Source organism: Idiotropiscis lumnitzeri, chromosome 11 (assembly GCF_059441095.1).
Source record: "Idiotropiscis lumnitzeri isolate Australia: NSW breed Sydney's pygmy pipehorse chromosome 11, RoL_Ilum_1.0, whole genome shotgun sequence".
NCBI lineage: Eukaryota > Metazoa > Chordata > Actinopteri > Syngnathiformes > Syngnathidae > Idiotropiscis > Idiotropiscis lumnitzeri.
In genome coordinates, this window is record NC_142401.1 from 15,957,899 (window position 1) to 15,983,186 (window position 25,288).

The following is a 25,288-nucleotide window of genomic DNA, read 5'->3' on the forward strand; positions in this document are numbered from 1 at the left end:
ATTTAATGAAATAATATGCAATTTTCATTTAATATGTAATCATGTTTTAAAATTCTCAAAGGTATTTGACTATTCTTGCAGAAATATGAATTTAATCTGGAAAAAATACATCAGTTTAATATTACGAATGTTCACTTTGTGAAGCTTTGAATTTCTCTTTGAAATATACAACTTGATGCTCACAAAAATACACAACCTTTTTCCTTTGAAACTGTGCCACTTTATTTCACAAAAATATGACTCTTCTATTAAAAACAGAACTTTGTTTCTCAAATGTATGATTTAGCAATAAAAATATTTTTAAACTACCAAAAACATGATTTAAATCTCAGTTTTACAACATTAATGTAAACAGTATTAATATATTCTTGTAATAAAACTTTTTTTTTTATCATGGGATTGTCCAATTTTATTCTTGTAATATTACAGATTTAATCCCCCCAGAATATTCCTATACTATACGACCTCATTTTCGTAATGTTAAGATTTACGTTTTTTCTTTATTCTAAAAGTTAAGTTTTTTCTGATAATGTTCCAAATTTAATTGCAAAAATATGTAACTGTCATTAGACTTTAAAATGGTATACAACTTGGTTCTGATACAACTCACGCCTTTAATTTTTTCACAAAAATGTATGACTTTGTTCTTGAATTATTCCAATAATTTCAAAAATATAAACATTTTAACCAAGAAAAAAACATTTTTTTAATCTCAAAATTTATTTTGATCCAAAATAAAACACGCAATGGATTGATGGATATACATTATTTCTCTGCAAAAAATATGCTCATAGTGATTTTAATATATACCAACGATACCAATTTATTCTTGTAATATTCAGACTTTTTGAGCTAAAAAATATAATTTTTTTCTTTAAGTTATGACTTCTAGAAATGATGCTACTTTTCTGTTGAAAATATGGACTTCATTCTCATATTATGACTTTAATCTTAAAGGTATGCAACATTCCTTTTTCTTGCATATAAAAAATAAACCCAAAAAGACATGACTTTTTATCTGGAAATCCCGAAATGTACCTTTTAACTAAAAAGTGTCAATTTTTTCAACAGAAATGTGCCTCATAATATGATAACACGCCAAAACAGACTTTTCTTCAAAATATTGTTTATATTCTTTACTTTTTGCAAAAATATACAACAATTTTTTTGAAGTAAAAATCGTTTTATCTTGAAAATATTTGTCATTTCTTTCAAACTTTATTGGTCTGTGGCCAAACTGCAGTTTTGCGAAAGAATGGCGTCTGAGGCGTTGGTCCGTGGGATGCTGTACCTGTCCCTATGCGTTGTGGGTGTCCCCGGCAACCTGCTGGTGATCCTGGCCTTCCTGTCGACGCTCTACCAGGACAAGCGTCTTCTGGCGGCCGACGCCATCGTGCTTCACCTGGCGTACGTCAACCTAATGGTGGTGGTGGTGCGCTGCCTGCCGGAAACTCTGGCGTCCTTCCGCCTCACCGCCGTCTTCGACGACGCGGGCTGCAAAGGCATTATCTTCATGTACCGCACGTCGCGTTCACTCTCCATCTGGCTCACCTTTTTCCTGAGTGCCTATCAGTCTCTGAGCATCGCCCTGCCCGGCTCATGCTGGGCCTCCATACGTACCTGGCTAGCTCGCCACTTGGGCCTGGTGTTCCTCCTCCTCTGGCTGCTCAACACGTGCATGAGCTCGGCTGCCATTCTCTTCTCCTTCGGGGCCAGGAACATATCAGCCCCTGCCAGCCACGGCATCAATGTGCAGTTTTGCTTTGTTAACTTCCCCTCCAAGCTCTCCAAGGAGGCTAATGGGGCAGCCCAGGTGGGCAGAGACGTGGTGCCCATGGCCCTCATGGCCCTCGCCAGCCTCATCATTCTCTTTTTCCTCTATAAGCACAGCCGGCAGACGAAGGCCCGACGTAGCGGCACAGGATCGGAGCGGAGGGCGGCTAAAGCCGTGGTGGCCCTCGTGACCTTGTACGTGGTCCTCTACGGGGTGGACAACGGGCTTTGGGTGTACACGCTCACCGTGAGGAAGACCATGAACAACTCGCTGGTGTCGGACCTGCGCATATTTTTCTCGTCGCTCTATGCTGCGCTGAGCCCGCTTGTGGTCATTGCGTCCAATAGGAAGGTGAACGGTAGGCTCGGCTGCGGGGTCACGCTCAAAGTTGGCAAGGAGCAAGCCACAACTCTCTCCAACATTTGAGGACTGTATGGCTTTTTGTTTTGGAAATATAGAATGTTTTTCTCAAAATTCTATTATTGTCTTACCTTTTAGGAAATACAACCTCTTTTTGTTTCAACAAAACCGTGACTTTATTCTTGTAATTTACTATTTTAAACTTAAACATATTTTCTTCACCAAGCGTGCAACTTATTTTGTCTTGAAATAGCCCACTTTTCTTTCGAAAAATACTTAAAAAATATATAACTTTATTTCCCTTGGAATGAGTCTTTTTAATCTTTTTAGTCTTTTTTCATCCTATTACAAGTTGAACCTCATGATATAAAACTTTATGCTCAAAATTTTATTACTTTATTTTTCAAACGTGTCCAACTCTTTTTCTTGAGAATACACAACACTTTAAAAAACATGTTTGTTTTAAATGGAAATGTTTTCTCATAAAAAATTTAATTTGAAAATGATTTTTCAAACTAAATTCTTATACAGTTTTCTTGGAAACATTTATCATCCAAAAGATAGAAATTATTTTCATGAAGTGATTTCACCTTATAATACATTTTTATTCTTTGGTTTTTGACTTTCTGATGTTTTATTGTTTTTATGTAATTAATTCATTATTCTGTCTTAATTGTTTGAATGACTAATTTTGCTCCAGGTACAGTACTTTGCATGCAACGATGGTTGTTTTTAAAGTACTCTATAAATAGTTGAGTCTAATTTTAAAAAAAAAAAAATAGAGGATGACTTTTTTTGTGGGGCAGAACATTATTGTAGAGGGTAGAATATCTGCCACTAAATGTCCATAAATGTGAGAGTGAGTGGTCTAAAATGTTCCCCTGATTGGCTGGCAAACAATCCAAGGTGTCCAGTGTCAGCAGAGATAGGCTCAAGCTTACCCGTGATTTGAATAAGGTCAACTGCTCCAGAAATTGGATGTATGAAAAGTTCTGGGCCTAGCATAATAAAAAATGCATTCTGGCTTGTGATCAGTAGGTGGCGACAACACTCAGGACACGGTTCTTAACGCATGCAATGTACTGAAGTAAGTTCTCGCTTGACTTGTGACACTAAAAATGGTGGTCAAATTTGTAATAAAAAACTAAAATAAATAAAACTAAAATATTTAAACTCCAACAAACATATGAAAGGAGGGTTGTAATTTTTTTTAATACATGTTTTTATTAATGGATTAATTCTTATCCAGATGTTTCTTTTTCTGCCTGTGTGAAATGAGCTATATCAATAAAGTTGTATTGTATTGTATTGTAAAGCACATTGTACAAATTACACAAAATATGCTACATTAATGAACTTTTATTGTCCGATTGAGTGCTTACAATGAATCTCTCACACTTTTCCAAGTGCTTTTGTTTGATTGCTATCGTGTCAATACTGTAGTAACATTCAGACTTGTGAACACGTTCCGATACTATGGCACCAGGTACCCTTAACTGGGGTGTGACATAATTTGCAAAGCACAACATTTATTCAAAGAATCAAGATGATTTATTCATTCAGGCTGCTAACTGACACTCCCTGTTGAAGTTTAGTGCAACGCGAGCACAAAATAAAGATAATTACACAGAATGAAAAACGCAATTTTCAGAAAGGCATTATCACTAGATGACTGATTAAACTCTAATTAGTTTGTCCTTTACTCAAAACTTGACTGAAAGGGATGGGGGGAAAAAAAAACGTCAATCATTGTTTGTCTTTCATGTGTTTAGGGACATCTGTGGATGTGAGAAATGAATTTCAAAGCGGGTGTGAAAGATTTAATAGGGGGGATTGTGTTATCATTTTTGGTTGTGGGACAGCCAAAACATTTTACATAGCGCCGTGACATGTTGTGACATGCATCTAATGAGGCAGTTTTCTGCACTTTTCCTTCCTTACTCATTGAATAATGTGTTAGGATAATAGGAGGCTTATGCTGAAGGTAAGTATTCATGAAAGATGTGGAGCCCTGGCTAAGGACTGAGATAATTTTGTGCTTGTGCAAAACGGTCCATGCACACATATACATCATGTATCCTGAAGCAAAGGTCACATCAAAATGTAAAATAAAATAAATAAATCATCGTATTAAAAATAACACCAAAACAATGCTGCAGATGACAAGTTCCATGTGTCTTACTCTTCAAACCACTGAAATCTGATTGGCACAGATACACAGACTCCGGTGGAATGAAGGATAGAATACATGGATGGTTTCGCGCGTCGCAGGATTCCGGAATTATAAAAAAAAGAAAGGAAAAATAAAACAAGCATTCCACTTGCACATGACCAGACTCCTCAGGGAAGAGAAATGAAACTCTTTTGAACCTGACCATAACAGCACACTCTTTTACAACATAATTGAAAAACAAAACAATGCTCTGTTTTTTTTTTAACTTACCTGGCGGTAACATGCATTAAAATCTACAACAGTAACTAACAAGGAACATAATAAATACTTAAAATACTTAAATAAAAAAAAAATAAAAAAGAGAAAAAGCAGCAACATTGTGGCTACTTGGAGGATGTCTCAGGGCTGCATTAAATCCCAGCGGCCGTCTGTTTACCTGTGCCAGGTACGGGCTTTTTTGTCCCCCATTTCCACCAATGACGTGGCAGCAATGAGAGGAAACCCCGCCTCTGACCCACACCCACTCAGTCCTGCTGACAGTCCACACCCAAAATGTTACTCTGGAACAAATCCCTTGTGTATGTGTGTGTGTCCGAGTGTGTTTGTTTGTGTATTTTGACATTTCATACTCACAACACCTGTAGTATGAAATTAGTTTAAGGGCCAAACTGAAAAGAAAAAAAGACAATTCAGATGTAATGATTGGAAGTTTATGCTAACAATTTATAATATTATAAGAAATACAGAAAAGTGGCTACTTAAGATACAAATTTTCGGAGATACGAGCCGAGCCTCGTAATTATGGTGGCAGCTGACTCAACTCACGTCATAACAAGTAGCGGTTAGCACATAGTCAACAATTCTTCAAAAAGAGGCTTCAAAAAACAAGAGGCTCGCCGTTGAAGCTTACTGTAAAGTTCAAAATCACACTAAGAGAATAATGCGCTGTATTTGAACCATCCACATAGCCTTTGCTAGCATACACTGGGAGACACCATTGGCACACGAGCTAACAATTAGCATTTGCTGTATAGATGGTGTTGATGCCCTTGAAGCAGATGACGCAGGAGGTTCCACAAGTAGACAAAATAACAATACTCGCAGGAATATTTTCTTTATCCTCTGTGAAGAATGACTAATATTATACATATTGCCGTATCAAGCCAAGAGTGGAGCGGAGTTGCCAACAAACAAAAGTGTGCCCCGCTTCTCACAGGGGATTGGGACTGCGCCCGCGAAAATATGTATTTAATTGATAAACATTAATTGATTTATTTTAAGTTACAATAAATATTGATTAAGTCGGGAAAAACTGCCATTAAGCGTTTTCCATAAAAAAAAAAAACTATAACGGGTTGATTTCCCTTGCCAATACAACAATTCAACAAAATGTTGAGAAGTATTAAAAATAAAATAAAATCAGCGAATAAGTGAATCCACAGGTGTCCAACCACGAGTATGTTGGGGTCCACTGCGTCTTATACTGCCGTTGGAGGCCTAAGTGTGCTCAAGGAAATGAGCAGCACAATGTGCATTTCAGAAGAAAGTGTGACAAATAGCCCTTACTTAATGTTGAAATAAAATACACTGTATTAGAGAGTGATCATTTAAAAAAAACACAACACTTTTTGGTGTTTTTTAGCCAGGTTGGAAATATTGACACTTCCAATGCTTTGGCATTCATGCTTTCTACAATTTCTCATAAAAATATATAGATATTTTTCAGTCATGTCAAGTCACCACTTCAGCCCAAAAATTTGCATTTTCCTCAAACATTATTTTTTTGTTCTTATAAAATGACAACTTTATTCTAAAATTCTAATTCAACTTCAATCTTGCAATAGCCGAGTAAATGTTTTTGAAGATAGGCCGACGATATTATCAAGTTTAAGGAAACAACAAACAAGCTTTTCCCGAAAGATAAAATCTTTACTTTCTGATTTTTCCACATCTTCAAATAAATCAGCATGATTTCTTTCTTAAGTGTGTGACTAAATGTATTAAAGGAAATTAACTTTTTATGTTGACTTTTAAATGATACTCTGTGGCTGATTTGCAGTGAGGAATGTTTTTCAATCACTTCCCTGTGCGCTTTGACTGTTGACACGGTCGTCGTGTTAGGACTTGCCAGGAATGCACCCGGTGCTCTGCAGCTCACACCAATTTAAGAAAACAGCAGCTGGGTGGACATTTTGGGCCTTTATATCTTCATGCACAATTCATGCTGCAAGAAATGTTGCCTTAGTTTGAACAGTAGTGCGCCACTTTTGTCGGTCCAAACACAGCACAAGTCTGACCTTATGTAATGTGACGTAAAGAACCGAGCCAAAATTGAAAAATGTATCTTATCTGCGGGATCTTACAAGAGTGGCGCACATGAGGGACCACACTGAAGGTCTGGGAGGGTCTTGTTAACGCTAATTTCCAGTTACATGCTAATCTTACCAGAAGTCGTCATTTTAATGAGAAGTTATTCTGCTAAAAATACTAGTTCACGCTCATTAAATTATAAGTTGATTCTCATAAAATCATATTATTTTCTAGTAGAATTCAAATTTTTATATCCAGATAATTTAAACTTCTTTTTTACTAAAGCAATTTCTTTTTACCTTGTTAAGTTACTTACTCTGAAGCACTTTTTGTCCATGGAATTACAACTTTATCTTCTAGTGTTAAATTTTTGGCCTCATAATCTTGTGAAAAAATGAATACAAATTAAATATTGCATTTTTTGTTTGCCTGAAATTGTTCGTTCCCTTGTAAAATTACATTTATCCCCATAAAATTACAACTTCAGTCTCGTAATAATACATTTGTCTTGTAAAATGACTACTTTTATCCTCATAAAATGAAAGTTCTATACTCATACAAAAAAAAAGTTTCTCTTTTCTTTTGTGTTTTTTTTTATTTTAAATTACAACCTTTACTGAAAAAAACCCCCACAACAACCTATTCGCATTAAACTACAACTTTTTCTTATAAAATGTAATTTTGCACTCCTAAAATTACATCTATTATCATCTATCCACTCTCTGCACAGCTTACCCCCCTTTCCTCCCAAAAAGTTTAAAAAATGTTCTCCCGTACAATTATATCTTCTGCTCTCATAAAATTACATCTTTTTCACTTAAAATGATTTTCTCCATGTACGATTGCAAATTTTGTTGTTATTAACCACATGTCTTTTTTTCTTGCTAAATTATTTCTGTCATCCTCATAAACTTACAGCTTGATTCTTGTAATATTACGCCTTCCCTCCAACACACAGAATTACAATCTCAAAGATAAATGCTTTCCCGAAATAAACAAGCAAGCTAATAGCAAGCAAGTAAACTTTGAAAGCGTAAACTTGTGCTATCTGCGTAATCTCACATTGTTTATCATGTACTGGCAGGGACCAGAGCAAAGGGCTGGGAGCGGCCGGACTTGCCGAGGCCCCAGGGCCTCAGCTGTCTCCCTGGAGCAAGGGTGGGGGAGGACACGTTTGGGTTGCAAACCGCATGAACGGGCATGAAAATCTTGTCCGACGAGCGACTCGCACTGAGATGGGAGCGTCGCAACTGAGCCAACTTGAAAATCCATCTCAAGGTTGTACTCAGGTCGTCAAGATGAGTCGCTCAAGAGACAAAATTGGCAGGTTGCAAATGCACATGAAGGAAGGGATGTTTGCATTCAATTAAAAATTCTCCCCAGCTGGTGTTTCCTGACTTGTGAATAAATGCATCAAAATAACTTGGCGCTTGGATTTTCTCTTCGTCTCCAGTGTTTGTGCTATTAGTCAATTAAAGCAGGGTACGCTCATACATAACAATAACTCCAGTGTCAATCCAGTGTCACACCTGTCAAAACCCTGAGAGTTAAGCGACATGATGCAGGTATGTGTCAAAAAAAAAAAAAAGTCAAACCACCAATCTATCAAAAGGAGAATATCATTGGATTGGAGTATTGTAGTTGAAATAAAATGAGATTGACTTTGTAAGAATCAGTTAAGAATTAAGAATTGCCCCTGGACTGAGCCAGCCAAAATGTGATCATTGGCGGCTAGTTCATTAATCACAAAGGCTTCTTGGAGCTGCAAGAACTCAGTGAATTGCAACACACAATGCGCATCTCCTCGCACACAATTTGGAGTAACTCGAACAAATGTTACTGTAGTAAGTTTGAGAAGTTTTCACCCAAAAATAATTTTCATTGAACAGTGACCATGCTGTAAGAGATTTCGTTTTACATGGACAAATTTGGAGACACATGCCCTTCGTTGGACGGTGATCATACAATTTACTATTGTAATTTTTACATTGTAAAAGTGCTCAAACCACTGTCCAATGTGATGTGCTTGTATTGCCATAATTTTTTTAACAAAATATTTTTTATTCCTTTTTTTTAAAAAAAGATGATTTTTAATCCCATTTATGGACTTTTCAAGGAAGTTGCTGGTTTTGAGATATTGTCTTATTTTTTTAGGTGCATTTTTTCATTCTATTCCGATTAAAAAACAACAAAGCTAAACCTAATGCACTTTAAACAGTGACAAATAATTTTCAAAACGAAGCAACATGCAATTGCAGTATGCAATAATCTTGGAGTTAATTCCGTCCTCGGCCAACATGGTGGAATTTTCCACAAGTCGCTTCCTTTCTAGCAGCCGTGCCGTGGAATGCAGACAAGACATAGCAAGTCGGCCAAGAGCGGCATGCGGGAAGGAAGACTGGAAGAGTATATGTTGAAGTGCACATCATGACCGGCCCCTTCATTACCCGCCGGGGGCGACAACTCCAGAGCAAATAGCTGTGCGGTTGTGCTCTGTTGCCTGGTGACTCGTGTGTCTGTGCCACTTTCAGCTGAGGCTTGCTTCACACAGCACATTTGGCAACTTGAGTTTAGTGTCCAATAGAAAAAAGTAAATAAATAAATAAATAAATAAAGGTAAGGCAGCTGCAGGAGTTTCTCCATTCACATTTACTGGGACAATTTATGAGTTCTCCATTAAAAATGCCTCACAGCTACACACCTTGTAAAAGTTATACAATGCGGGCATGTGCTAACATGCTAACATATTTCATCTTTTGCTGCAGGTGGAGCCCAGTGAATTAAAAGCTGAATTTACACTGCAGGTCCAAGTGCTTGATTCTGATTCATTTCCCCAATCTCCTTTTTAGACTGTTTAGATGCGTGCATGCAGCACAGTGAGCCGCTAGTTAGCACATCTGCCTCACAGTTATGTGTTTCAAGGTAGGAATTGTTGCTATCTTGTGTGGAGGACTGTGGCTTCCTCCCACATTCCCAAAACACATTTGGTTCATTACAGACTTTAATCTCCCCAGCCACGTCTTCCGAGGGATCCCCAGGTGCACCCAGGCCAGCCAGGAGACATACAGTAGTCTCTCCAGCGTGTCCTGGGTCGTCCTTGTGGCCTCCTGCCGCTGGGACATGGCCAGAACACCTCACTTGGGAGGCGTCCACGAGGTATCCTAGTCAGATGCTGAAGTCACTTCAAATGGATCCTCTCAATGTGGAGGCGCAGCGGCTCGACCCTGAGTCCCTCACAGATGAGCGAGCTTCTCACCCTATCACTAAGAGAGAGCTCGATACGCCGTAAAGGATAGTTATTTTGACTGCTTGTATCCGAGATCTTGTTCTTTCGGTCACGACCCACAGCTCGTTACCGTAAATGAGGGTAGGAACATTGATCGACTGGTAAATCAAGAGCTTCACCCTTTGACCATTACAGAGTCAGTATCGCAGCAGACGCTGCACCGATCCGCCTGTCGATCTCATACACCATCATACCCTCAGATACTAAGATACTTGAACTCCTCCACTTGGGGCAAGATCTCTTCCCCAACCTGGAGAGGGCACTCCACCCTTTTCCAACTGAGAACCATGGTCTCAGATTTGGAGGTGCTGATCTTAATCCCAACTGCTTCGCACTTGGCTGAGAACCGCTTTTGTGAGTCTTGGAGTTGGAGGTCGCAATCAACCCGTACAACAATGCATTCAGTACCACATCATCTGCAAAAAGGAGAGATGCAATACTAAGGACACCAAACGTGACTTTGGCTGCACCTACAAATTCTGTCAATAAATGTTAAAAAAAGTAAAAGTTATGAACAGAATCAGCAACGAAGGGTAGCGTTGGCAGAGTCCAACTGTCTCTGGAAATTAATCCGACATACGTCCAGCAAAGAGGAGTGACCCCTGACATTGTGGTACAGGGACTAAACAGCTCATATTAGGGGGCTCGTACCCTGTACTGCTGGTTGACCGTCTTCTCCAAGTCCACAAAATACATTTAAACTCGTTGGGCTGGCTCCCACACACACTCGAGGACCCTGCCGAACATGCAGGTCCACTTTTCCACGGCCGCGTTAAAAAACCACACCGCTTCTCCTGAATCTTGATTCGACCTCCCAACGGACCCTCCTCTCCAGCACCCCTAAATAGACCTGAGTGTAATTCTTCTGTAATTGGAGCACACCCTTCTTAAATGTGGGGACCATCACCCCAGTATGCCAATCCAGAGGCACTGTCCCCTATGTCCATGCAATGTTGTAGATACGAGTCAACCATGACAGGCCCACAACAATCAGAGGCTCCAGGCGGATCTCATCCACCGTCGGGGCATTGCCACTGAGGAGCTTTTTAACCAGCTCCGTGACTTCAACTCCAGAGATAGTTAAGTTCCTCCAAATCATGCACTTCCAGGTCTCACAGTCACTGCCCATGTGACCAGTGAAGTGCCCCAGCAGAAGGATGGAATTAGGGGAAGCGCTTTCCAATGTAACCTCAGAGGACTCCAAAAGGGTGAGTACTCTGAACTGCTGTTGCATAAGCACAAACAACAGTCAGGATCCATCCCCCCACCGTCAGGTGGAGGGAGTCTTAAAAAAAAAAATGTATAGGCGCCAAGATGGGGGGCAATAAGTATGCCCATACCTGCTCGGCACCTTGAGCAAGTCTGGAGTGGAAGAGCGTCCAACCACTCTCGAGAGGACTTTTACAAGAGCCCAAGCTGAATGTGGAGGTGAGCCCAACTATACCTAGTCGGAACTTCTCTGCCTCCTACACCAGTTGGGGCTCCTTCCCTGTCAGGGAGGTGACATGCAATGTCCCAAGCTAGTTTCTTTAGCTGGGGATCGGACCGCCAAGGTCCCTGCCTTTTTCTGCTGCCCAGTTCACCAGGCGCTCGCCAAGAAGCCCCACTTCCAGGCCTGGCTCCAGAGAGGGGGGGGGCCCATTGACCCACGTCCAGGCAAGGGAACATGAGGTCCAATATAATTATAGTCATCGTCAGGGCTCTTGAGTTGTGCGTTGTCTAGTAGCTTGTTGCCATGAGTGCATAAAGCCCCAGACAACTTAGCTCGTCGGATCTTTAGGATACACAAACACCTCCATTACAATAAAGTCACAGCTCATTTAGAGGAATTTAATTGTCCAGAGTTAAATTTGAGTTTCGATGCTTGTTTGTCTATAAATTGTGTCAGTAAGTTGTAACAGCTGTTGTAATAGGCTGCTGGCTCAAAAGCGTTACCACTAAAGCTCAAAGACAACTTCAACAGGTTTGTGCACTTTGTTTCAGCTGTGGTTGCTCTTTAAATTACTCTAAAACTGTCAACAAACTTACAGATCTTTTTTAAATAACATATTTACGTAAAGTTTTCTAGATTATTTTTTTGGCCTGATTTTAATTCTGCCTTAATTTCTTTCCTCTATAACATAGAGGTTTTCATAATGATAATAATAATATAATAACAATAAAATGTTAGATATTTTGTAATATTTATAGGATCAGCAACAGCTGGCTTGTTTCCCTGAATTGTCAAAAATTGAAAAAAAATTTTTTTCGTCAAGTGGTTGCACGAAATAAAATCATCTGGATCAAGATATATACATTTTTAAGTATTCCATACATCTTCTTTGAAAATTATAAATCTATATAAAGAAGATTCTATTATGTGCACACACCGTGTGAAAGAAGGTTTACATAGATTCAAGACACAACATTTCTAATTCAAATCAGAGTTTAAGAACAAATGGTATGTTTTGTTCTGACAAAAGAGACAAGGAGAGTTTTTGGAGATGAGGAAGGTGAGGGGGCCACCTTTTGACCATGAGTGGTGTTACAACAAAAGAGGTGACGCCAGAGTACTTACCGTACAACCTCAAGTCAAACATCCATCCATCTTCTGTACCGCTTCTCCTCACTAGGGTCGCGGGGGGTGCTGGAGCCTATCCCAGTTATCTTCGGGCAGTAGGCGGGGACACCCTGAACTGGTTGCCAGCCAATTGCAGGGCACACAGAGAGAAACACCCATCCGCACTCACACTCATACCTAGGGACAATTTATAGTGTTCAATCGGCCTGCCATGCATGTTTTTGGAATGCGGGAGGAAACCGGAGTACCCGGAGGAAACCCACGCAGGCACGGGGAGAACATGCAAACTCCACACAGGATGGCCGGAGCTGGGATCGAACCCACGGCCAATGCTGTCTCTCACTGTGAGGCCATCGTGCTAACCAGTCGGCCATCGTGCCGCCTCAAGTCAAACAATTTAAGTCTTTTTTTTTTTTAAATTAAAAAAAAAAAAAATTGTGAAGACAATTATGTGTGACATCATGTGAGACTCCAGTTCAGCGAGTATGGAAGGATTCATTCCATAATTGTGGTTTTTTTGTGTGTGGGTGTGTGTGTGTGTGTGTGTGTGTGTGTGTGTGATGAATAGTAGAGTATACATTGAGATTCAACATATTTAATATGAATATTGAATGTTAAAGACACAGAAAAACCTTACAGATACATAAAAATATTTTTTGCATTCTAGTATAAATATCATGCACCTGAAATATTACTGACTTGCATGAATAGGATCAGAGATGCTTGCAATCAACCTATAGAAGAAATATTCCCATCTATGCACATGCAATGCATTTACTGTGCGGTATATCTTTAAACGACATTTTTGGCATTCATAAACATTTTAACAATGGGACTAAAATGCCAAAACGTACGACCCCTTAGTATGACAAGTGCATTTTAGGTGTGCTGCAATACTGCATTCTTTGACCAAAGAAACTCTTGAAGGTTGTGTGGAAAAATGCATCAGATGTCTTCTTTAGAAGTCATGTTACTTCAACACTTTAAAGTTAATAATAGTTAATTTCATAATGGGGACATTTTCATTGGGGAATGTATTCATTCAATTTCCCATGGAGAAAATTGCGAGGTCAACCAAGCCGCTTCTCAATAAACTCGCAGCTGCATTTCAAACATCCATCTCCCGTCTCTCTGGACCATCAACTTCTCATCAGCCATCAACATTAACGCTCACATCTGGCCCATTCCGCGCGGGGGGGAGTGAGACCCTCTCACCTCGCAGCTACCCAACCTCGTGGCTGGTCCACATATATGCTCATTAACGGTGGAGGACGACGGACACCGACGGCCTCATCGCCAAACGTCGAATGGAGGCAATCCACTTGACCTCGGCCGCTTTCCAAGTGCCCGCGTAGGGTCGTTTCCCGGGAGGTTGTGGGATGCTGAGGTTGAAGGTCGGCTTAATCGGAGGGCAAAGTGCGGTGTTTGAGATCCACAGGGATTTTCTGTGGTTGCTCCTACTCGATGACAGAGGACAAATGCATTTGACATGGACTGCTTTTTGTTGAAGGGCCTGCAAAGGTTATCTTACGGATGTCTGCGTATTAATACATGCAGGAATTCCTCAGTTTATTATCTTTATGGTATATACGTGTTTTCTCGACAGATATTTTCTGTAAAAATGGCTCTATTGCTGATTGACGATGGCACATTCTGACTTCTTTGTACGGTGCTGCATGGCGGCGATTAACTCACAGAGGGAACACATTGGCAAATAGTGAACAATTATTCCAAAAATGGGTTTCAAGCCGGTCTGTCATTCGTCATTCGTCAGAAGCCGGGGCACCCGTCGTCATTGTCAATCTGTCATTATTTCAAGCCAACCAAATCTATCGTCATTCTGTCACGCCATCATTGTTAAATTAACCGCACTTCCATCATCACTAAATTTTGTTTGTTTGTTACTGCTATAAGGACAGTCAAATCTTTTTTCTTTTTAGGTGCCGTTGCTTCGGCGACAGACGAATTGGCATCCAGAACTTACTAAGGTACTGCTTACACGCATTCGTGGCACAAGAAAACATTTAGGTGGATGGGAGCAGAGGGGGGCAAAGTTCTACAGCTGCTGCTTGAGAACTTCTTAATTAAACTTGTGCATCAAAGGAACACCAAAATAACCACTTCAAGTGGACTTAATGATTTTGAGGCATCAGGAATGTTATTTGGGGTGTTGAGTCGGTCTAAAAGGTAAGCATTGAAAATATATGTGTGATTTTTTACCGTTTTGACAGCAGCAAATTTCAACCTACAATCTCATGAGGAAAATCGTGTTGCTCAAATTCTATTTTTCTAAATGAGGAATTAAGGACTTGAGTCTGTAATGCGCAAGCACAAACACAATCTCAGGAAGGAACCAGGCTAGAGTGGGAAATGAGCTGTCACACACTCTAACTAATCCCCCTCTCATCTTCAGGCTTCCGTAAAACACACACACGTGCGACTTCCTAAGAGTGAGGCGACGTGCACTCCAACCTATTGGACATGGAGCGTAGCATTGCGTCTTACTGGGAATTAAAGACGATGGTGAAGGATGCAATTCATCCTGAATAACGTTCTGTCAGCCATGTATGTCCTTTACTTCCTGCCCAAACCTGTTTCATTTTTTGAATTGGACAAATATAGACCAATTAATTGGTCAGGCCCTAACCATGACATACTGTGCTGTGCTGCGTTTTGATCTTGTGGAAAATGCCACACATTGTCAAGGCAATACGGACACATTTGGCGATTTTGCCTCTCACATTGAACAAAACAGTTTAGATTTTACTAATCTGTTACATTGCTATAGACGAGGTCTGGTTGAAAAACATGTAGTAGTAGTATCAATTCTGCTCTATTTTAAAGTGACTTCTGTGTAAAGGGAATGAATTCCTACTCATGAAACATTGCACGGAGACTTTAACAACGTGTGTGGGTTCATGACAAGCAGACAGAATGTGCCAAGCGAGCCGAATGGATCACAGAGCAGCGGCAAAGTGAAACTTGGCCAACGTGAGCATGTGTTCTCCGGAGGCTTTCAATGCGTCACATAGCGCGTGTGTAATGGCACTCTCCGGAAAAGCACACTGCCGTTTGCTACACTGCATCGCCACCTCTCCGCAAATGGGCTCATTTGCGGCGCTGACAGCAGCTGGGGTGTGCGGAGTAATGGTTTCAGCCACCATCGTGATGGGAACAGCGTGGTCGGGAGAAGGCTTACAGTAGGTCAGGCAATTCCAGGAAATTCTGACAAATTAAAAAGAAAGTGAAAACCTTTGACATTTATCACGCGGGGAGCCTGCAAAGGTCATTGCCTGCTTTCTTCTTCCCCGCCTCATCCCCTCTGGGCGTGTTTATTGCCGCAACATGGGGGTTTCGGGGGGGGGGGGGGAGTGGGGAGCTATGATGTCCGACATTGACAACATAGGTCAGACGTGGCGGAAACAGGATAGGAAGCAGCTTCTGTCATCTTTCCTCGCATTTATTTGCACCCTTTTTTTGACGGGAGAGGCCAAATAACAACTAGAACGTTCACTCACTGGTTATATTAAATACACCTGGCAGAAACAAGATACAATACAAGAGATGCAAAACATTGCAACAAGACAAAAAAAAAAGAGCATTGTTGCAGAGGACCATGTAGTATTGGAACTGCTATCGTCCAATTTTTAATGATGACAGACACAGACACACTTTTCAAGTTTAAGTTATATGTTCATGCTTTTGGAATGTTTTGTTCCTCTCTCAACAAACCAATCACAGAGGAACTATCAAAGACTCAATTGCTGGTAATTCACCTTCCATTATGCATCACATCAGTTTCATCAAGGTGTCTCTTAAAAAGAACCCGCAGCGCCATAAAGAACGCCGCAGGCACATGTTGACGTGCTAAAACTCACAAAGAATCCTAATGCAGCCATAATGCATCATTCTGCATCATAAACACTCCAACCTGCATTCCCGCTGGACCGCGACAGCCTCATTGGAATCCTAATACAATTCCCATCAGTCAGGACTCAGCGCACGTCCATGGCACTCCGAGTTCAAGCCTTGCTGACGTTGACGTGACAATTTACAGTGTGCCAAGTAGCTTTGCTGTCTTAATCAAACGTTACACGCAGTTTTGTCTAAAGTCACGTTTCATTGTGCCGATGTTTCTTAAGTTACAATTTTTCCCGTCGACAACTTCGCTCACTAATCAAGTGTATGCCAATTTTCAGGAGCTAACACTGTTAGCTAACAATCTGTTCAAATTAACAATTAATGTAATGTAGCTCACTTTGAAGGATAACATATACTGAAATTAATTTGATTATTTTTTTGTAATGTCCAGTATAACTACTGTGGAAGAATATATAAATCAACACAAAGGATGAATACATGTAGAGACGGTCGAAGCAACTTAAACTGACATTTATGTTGAAACGGTATTTGGAGGCGGGTGCGTCCGTCCCGAGAGGCAAATTCTTATTTTGCCTTTGAACGCAAGCTTCATACATTCCCCACGCATTTGATGTGTAGTGAGATGGAAATTCACTCATTCATCGAACACGAATCCCCGCTGACCTGCTCATCAGGTGCTTGCAACAGCAGCTGGGTCACCGTGACGCAAACAAGGCGTGGTTTGGTAACGCATGGAAAAGGATTCAAAGGATGTCGTGGCTTTTGCATGGCGGTAAAAAAATGGAGCAAACAGCGGCAAATTCACAAAGCACACAGATGGTGAAATACGTCACAAGCTGAGAAGCCTATCAGAATTCATCTTGATGCGCCAATCGAATTTGAGTGTATTTAAATTTGGAAATATGCGGATGTTTGGCAGAGAAATTGCCCACCTATATGCAAACAACCTTCATTGATAAAGAACATCTATTTCAACTATTGCATTAAAAACTACGCGTACGTAGAAAAGTGGTCCGAAATTACATATGCCCTTCAAACCCGCTAAAAATAATTTTGTGGTCATTAAAAACTGATGTTAATTCTTTTTTAAATTATTTTTTATTTATTGATTTTTTTTAAGTTATTTATTTATTCATTTTTATTTATTTATTTTTTTTATATAATTTTTGTGATGATTTATAAGAGTTTTCTGAGAGTCCTGTTAGCACCTCTTCGGTCAGGACCCCAAGCTTGTATTCTGATTATTTTATCTTTCTCTTTTTAACTGCCATTGCGTTGCCATGGTGTTCTTGGCACAAAGCCAGCATTTGTATTATAATTTGCCATGTGTGGCTATTGGGGGGAAAACAGGTACAACCTGCACACAGCTGTGAAACTTTGTGGTCGTGTTTGCGCTAGTATGTCATTCGTGCAATATCCTTTGTGAGTAGGACGTTAAAATGGAGAAAACTGCGGGAGCAATTAAATGCAATTTAAGGTGCTATCAGCAGCCGCAGATTCGTTTGTGGATTCTGCCCACAGTTTTCTGTTTGCGATGCTATCTGCTGCTGTCCATGGTGCTGAATTTGATTGCTTTGCTTGATTGTCTATCACGAGGAATTTGAACTAGAAGCCACTCTACACAGTACGTTTGAACGTAAATAAACACAGACATAAAGGCATGTGTGAATTATCAATCTCAATCTTCAATCTCAAATATTCTGCATTTGGACGTGCAATATTCAGGAAAAAAAATATTGCAAAAGGTCTAGCAATCAGATAGGACTTCAGCTTGGTAAACACCTAAAGTTATTACCAACCGCTGTAAAGTGCAGCAGAAAATTACTCAATTTGACTATTTTAGGACTTTATTGATCTTTGTTAATCTATCAGTGACAGGCTGAAAAATCAAATGTTTTCGACGTAATGGCATTAGTAACAATGAACCTATGTATCCATTCATAAAATGGAAACATTTTGTGTTCATCTAAATAATATAAAGTTTAAGTGAAGTGAGATGAGTCGTTTGTGTTCCATGAGATTTTGCTATGAGCCTTGGATAAATAATAGTTGTCAAACACTAAAGATGAACGACACATATGTTGCTGCCACGTGGTTGCTATGGAAGATATCGCTGAAGGGAAGGAGATATGTGATGAAGAGGCTGGGTTTGTGGACAGAGCCCTGGGGTACACCTGTGGTGACTGGGGTTGGTCAGGAAGTGAACGATTTAAGATGAATGCACCATACAACTGTTAACTCATTTGCTGCCATTGACGGCTAAATACGTCAAAGATACATTTTTTTTTAACTCGGCTGGTAGTGATTCGTTTTTTTAAGCACAATTTAATAAATACTGTTAAATAATGAATGGTGGGCTGAAAATGGCCCCTCAAGTTGGGGCTTGGACAGGTCTGTGTGAAGCGGTAAAATACCCTGCCCAAATATAGTTCCAAAAAATAAAAAATAAAATAGAAAGGCTGCGTAAAGTGTGTTATAGCGGGGTATTACGTACGGTATTAAATCGGAATTGGGCAATTGGGTCTTAAGTGGAAAAAGACACTTCAAATCTTCTGTACTTCACGAAGTTATGCCGGCACTCACACAGCTTCCTAAATCCCCTCCAAGTCCGAAGATTGATGCCGAAGCACGCTGCCGTCCAGCGCCGGGCTTTTCTGCTATTTGCGCCGCACATTAAACTCTCGCGTGTCAGTCGCGGGACAATGTGATGATGAAGCTGCCAGCGAGAGGTGCCCTGCCGAGATTTAATCAGCGGTGAGAGTTGTAGCGAGTTATTGCTAGCCCGTCGCTACGCTGATCAGAAGCCGTTTTTGCAAAGCTAATTTACCACACGTGGTTTTTGGTGCCTAACTGCAAATTAAAGTTAAATATTTGCCAATCTCGCTTCTCATGCATTACACTTGCTCTTTTGTTTGCTACTTTGCCACAACTACAGAGAACATGCAAACGGCACACAGATAAGGCTGGAGCTGAAACTTGAATCCAGAACCTCAGAATTGTAAAGCACACATGCAAACCACTGGCTCGCTTTTTTGTTCTGTACTATCAAAGACCCGATTTCAGCACCCACTGCATTCATTTGCAGCCCGTCAAGTTTTTATTTTTGTCTTTTCCTGCTAAATATTCACACATGCACATTTTCTCCGTCTGACAAGAAAATGCCAATTTACACAGGGCACGCGAAACTTCTTTCATCCAATAAGCCAAATGCAAATGAGCGCCAGCAAAGAAGGTCAAACATATTCAGGAGCTTCAATAAAAAAAAGGGTGAGAATGAGCCGTGGCTTAAAAAGCATTCCCACATGACTTCAAATGGAAAATTAAATTGCTTCTCTACGTGATGGCAATTGTTGTATCTTACAAAACTTTTCTTTTCAATTTCAATATGTCTATGCAAAACGAGATATATAACCGCATGGGCTTATTCCAATCAACAAAGAACCTCCTAATTGCTTGTGTGGACTGACAACCGGTCCAGGGTGTATGCGGCTTCTCTTGCCCAATGCCAGCACTGATGCAGGCTGCAGCTTACTTGCGAATCTAGTGAAGAGATACTTCTTCCTGTTCTGTAGAATTACGCCATCCCATCTCTTGGTTGATTTGCACGTGAGGACGTATAAAGATTGGTGTTTGAGACCTCCTCTTAGTCAGAAATCAGTTGACTGCTCAACACACACAAACTGTTGAATCGCTGGGGTGCCTGCCCACGAATCGACTGTGAAATTACACAACCCACGTAAATCCAATTTCTGAAAGTGTGTCTGGGAGTAAGCTGTTCTAAATTTGTCTTGGGCACAGGTAGTGGTTAGCACGTCTGCTTCACAGGCAACGTCCAGGGTTCGAATCTGGACTCAAACGCTCCTGTGTGGAGTTTGCATGTTCTCCCTGTTTTTGCTTTTTTTTCCCCGGGTAGTGCAGTTTCCTCCCACGACACCAAAAGATCCAACTTGCCGGAATCGAACCCTGCACCTCTAAAATGTCAGGTGGACGTGCTAACCAGTCTCCACAGTGCCGCCCGAGTTGATTTCAGCAATGCAAAAAAAGTAGCGTGAAATGTGTTCATGACCTTGAGGGTATTTTGACAGAAGCATGTCACAGAACGCTGGAAAAAATGTATCCTTTGACCAAAAATCCAAATGATGCCTCCAAAACTAGCAGAAGGTCAGATGTTAACAGCGGGCCAACCACCATAACAGGTGTTTCTTAGTCTTTTCACAAAGCAAAGTAACACCAACACATGTTGCGATGATTGACAGATCAATCATTTTGTATTACAGCCTCCAGTCCAAGACTTTCCAATTATCCTTTAAGCACATGCGCATTGAAGACACTTATTTTGAAAATGTTAATGTGGACAACACAAAAGATGCAAGTCAAAAAGCTACCTTGGAAAAAATGTTTTTTTCCCCCTCCTTCTTTTGATGAACATCTCATTACAATGTGGCAGAGATGGATTCAAAATGGATAAAGCCAGGTGTTTATGCGTGATTGTGCAGACAAAAGTGGGGTTTGGAGGACCCTCTCCATGGCATTCTTTGTGCGCTTTGGAGTGAAAGGTTTTAATGGCCTTCCAGTGTTATTCTCTCTGTTATGACGACTTGATTGGGCCTGAAGTCTGCTTTCATTCGCACGCGGTGCCCCGCGTTGTTATGGTAATTCCCGTGAAGTAGATTGCATGTCACTGGCTGACTGCTGCAGGAAGAGCATCACAATGACAATCAAGCCGTAAGAACAATAGCGCGGCACACACACAGACACTCCAAGTGACCACGGTGGTTACCTGAGCAACAATGAGACCGATGGAAGCTGCCGGGGTGGCCCTTGGGTGCCGTCTGCGCCTCACTTTGCCGACCTCAACTCATTTCACGGTTGCCCATTAGCTGGCAGAGCCGCTCGGCCGTGTGTGAGGCAAGCCATTCAAAGTGCTTTACACGCCACATAAAGAAGCGGGTAAACAATATAAAATGGAATGATCGCCTCGCGCTGCTTCGGCTCGATGCAATTTACATCCGACGTCCCTCCAGAGACCTTCCATTGGTCATGTCAGAATCTGGGCTTTCATTTAATGAATGACATTAAAGCCAACATTTCCGCTTACTCTCTAGCATGCAATTATGTCACTGCATCTTCACTTTTGACCTATATTATTTTTATTACTATTACTATTATTAATATTATTACTTGAATTGTCTGCAGCTCAGCATTGAGCCGTGTACACGTTTTTTTCCGTAAATGCCTCCATCAGGATTTTGGTTGAACCAATGACTCGATGAAAATATTCGGTAGCTTCAGTAGCGTCAGATTTTTAGATTCAGACAAGCGAGACAAAGGAATGAGGGCAAGGTATTAAGCGAAGTTTCATATCCGTCACCAAAATGTAATGATAATGATAATAATACTGGTTGAAAATAAACCTGGAAAGATCATAAAAGCTAACATGTTTTTTCATTAAAATTTATTGACAAGTTCAGTCAGTTTTCTCCAATAATAACTTACTAGCATTTTATTTATATCAGGGGTGTCCCGATCTTTTCTCCAAGGGCATTTTTGACATGACATCTTTATTTATTTATTTTTGATCCACTAAAACAATCCAACAATCTAGATAAATATACACAAATATACTATGATGTTTTGTTTAAATAGGTAAAAAAAGCATGGATTTTCGTCAGCAAGACCCTTTGCGTTATTTGCCGTTTCCCATCCACAGTCATGTGTGGTTTGCGTCAGATTAAAAACAATATATAATTCACCAGTGTATTTAACCAAAAGTAAGAGCAGTAGCATTGCTGTGTGAAAAACATACAATTGTATTCTTAATCATTTGTTTTTGTTTGTTTCAATGTCTAAAATTGTGAAATGCAACCATGGCGTAAAAAAAAAAAAGGTTGGGGAAGATATATTGCATGTAAACTATATTTATAATTTCAGATGTAACTGAAGCTAAAAAGTGAAGTGTTGAGAGTCTCTGTCGCCGAAATTAAATGAAGAGATCAAGAGATCAGAGTGGCCTTTGAAATATCCACAGTCGCTCCTTTCTTCTTGGGTGTTTGCTGTGTTCGTATTATTACAATAACTCCAGCGGCAATACGCTTCTTCCTTGACAATCACACCATGTTGTTTGTGGTGCAATACTAATAAAAAAAAAAAAAAAAAGAATACAGTAAAATATATGTTAGTCCGCAAAATATTTTCCCCTAAAAAGAACACCAAGTTCTCCAGCTTGTCTGCTGCAGATGTGTGCGAGTGTCAATCACGAAGTGTGCAGCTGTGAGTCATTGACAGTAATTTTATTTTTGCATTCCGCTGCCTTGCTTGGTATTTGGTGAGCTGAATTTCACACTTGATGCATGAGTAGGTGCTTCAGAGACGCAACTATTTGTATACAAGACATTTAAAAATCTGTTTCACATTATATGTCCAGTTGAAAAGGAATGCTCCATGCACGATGTACATCTAACAAGTCAATAGATAACACACATACACGACCCCCCCCTAAACTGGCCTGTCTGTAAGTCCCAATCATTGGGACATAGGAAAACATATGGCACTTTTATTCCACCGTGAGTCACGAAGGAGGTTTATGGAAGGAAGCCTGACCTTTAGTAAATGGAACATGACATCACCAAAATTGGCAGGGCAGTTCAGACCATGAGACCAATTCACAGACTCAAGACAGCGGATGTATCAATTACTTAAACTTCAATGAGAAATCAATCCATTGGCCACTAGCAGCTAGTTTACAACAACACCGATTGATGAGTTGTGTCCTCCACAAGTCTCACATTTCGTCACGAGATTGTACAGCGGCTAAAACGAATTCTCCAGCCGGTGTGGTGCATTTAATCTGACATTGTTACGCTGGCCGCGCACGCCCTGCTGCCTTGGGCCAGTGGTGAAAAATGGCATTATTATTATTATTGAGTGCGGCTAATAGGAGCGGCCCTCATCCATCCTACTTGGCGTACTAACTCCTCCATCACGGCCTCTTCTGCATTGCGGAGGACAGCTTTTGCGCAGACTGAACTATAAAGGACGTTTTCAATCATCCTTCAGGCCAAGCTGTACTGTTCAGTTTGCACGATAAAGGAGACGCACTATGGAAAATCGACTTTTTTATTTCTCGCACACAAATAGTTGTGTCTCTGGAATACCTGTCCACCCATCAGGTGTAAAATTTAAGTTATCCAGCATTTTTGAATTGATGTTGCATTAACATTGAATCTCCCCACCCATGACATAGTCAGCTCGGTGAAGATCCAGAGCTACTTTCAAGTGACTCCTCTGCCTTGTGCACTATCAACCATTCCCCCAAATTCAATGAATTTATTTAAGGATAATGGTCATAATGGCATTGCTTAAATCCACAATAAGACCACACCAGTATTGTGAATATGCCATGATGCACTTCTGACCTTTTCAACAAACCACTCTCTGCCCTGTGATGATATCATCACCCAAGCTCTTGCCAACACATCGCCGCCACCATCTGCTCAGCCCTCGGGAAGTCTGTTGGCCACCCGCAGCTGCCCGTCTGACATCCCTAAGTCACGTCAGCAACGGTAATGAGTGGCCGACAGCTGCTTGATGGACCCCGTGAGTAACTTAATGTAAGGGCTCCATCCGCAAACATCCATCCATCCATCCATTTTCGATAAGCACCTGCTTTCCTCGTGGGTAGCGGTTGGGCTGAATACAACCAGGACTGGTTGGCAGTCAGTTGCAAGGTAAACTCAAATTTTTGCATACATGTTTTTTCGATTGTGGGTGCGTGTCTAGCCCATTAATGGTGATGCTCAAGCATTGTTAAAATATTACCAAGCACTCCCAAAATTTGGGCAAGCTCAACATATTTACTCTATGTTCGTTTGTAACAAATTAAACAAATGCTAAAACCACAAATTGGTATATTGGTAAAAAAATTACGAATTTATCAACAAAAATTCAGTAGCCTGCACTTATGCCTCAAAAATGGTTTGATTCACTCAATTGGTCCTTCGTCTTCTCACGTAGGTGAGCGTTCAAGCTTTTTTGTGCAGTCTTCCACATGGAGCAGCTGAAATCGCATTTCCTTACTTTAAACAAGGATGTATGTGATAAATTTCTTAACTTGTACCACTCAATATCAATACATTATGACTCCCAGACCTAATTTATGCGGTAATCCGGAATTAACCATTGGTAACAGTTTATGTTGAACGGCCATTTAAACACCTGAGCTATGCCACTACAAAAGAGCGTCATCACTGCTTTCTCAAAAATGAGACTCGAAATACTTGAGAGCTCCTAGGTACGAGCATTCCACTTGACACCAGCGATATATTGTGTTAGAGTAGGAGCGGCATTGCTCTGGTGGTAGAGTGGCAGTCTACCAACTTGAAGGTTTTAGCTTTGTTCCTCAACCCTTGAGTGACTTAATTTTTCAAAATAAATATTATGCAAATAAATTTACTCAATTACTCACCATGTATAACATATTTATATTTTGTAAATATAACTCAAAACATTTTTCAGTGAAGAAATCTTGCATTGACCAACATGGTGACCATCAGCCTAAAGCTGTCAGGATTTGGCATGGTGGAGGACCCAAATGCAGGGAAGCGAGGGAGAGGTAAGGGTAAAAAAGGCAAAAAAGGAACTCGGAAAAACTGAAATATCAAAGTACAGAACAAGGATCACTGTAACAAAACAAACACGAGCAAAAAACCTTGGATGTAGCATAGACTAAAGGTACTTGCTAACACGACAAGAGAAATGTAGGACAACTGACATAAACAATTGACATAGACAATAACTGAAAGAAAACAGGGAATCAAATACAAAGAAATTAACAAGACAATGAGGAACACCTGGACAAGACGGATGGGTTAACACTAGATAATGGGACGACAACACAGGTGGACACAATCAGCTTGAACAAGAGACACTACAAACATAAGGAAA

General features: G+C 40.5%; 1 protein-coding gene across 1 annotated transcript; it reads left to right on the forward strand.

The window, feature by feature from the left end:
* The first annotated feature begins 1,240 nt into the window (after nt 1-1,240).
* ora2 (olfactory receptor class A related 2) lies at nt 1,241-2,200 on the forward strand. The gene has a single exon (XM_088309598.1). It carries the CDS (start codon nt 1,256-1,258, stop codon nt 2,198-2,200), a length of 945 nt encoding a protein of 314 aa, XP_088165724.1. The 5' UTR covers nt 1,241-1,255.
* The last annotated feature ends 23,088 nt before the right edge of the window (nt 2,201-25,288 follow it).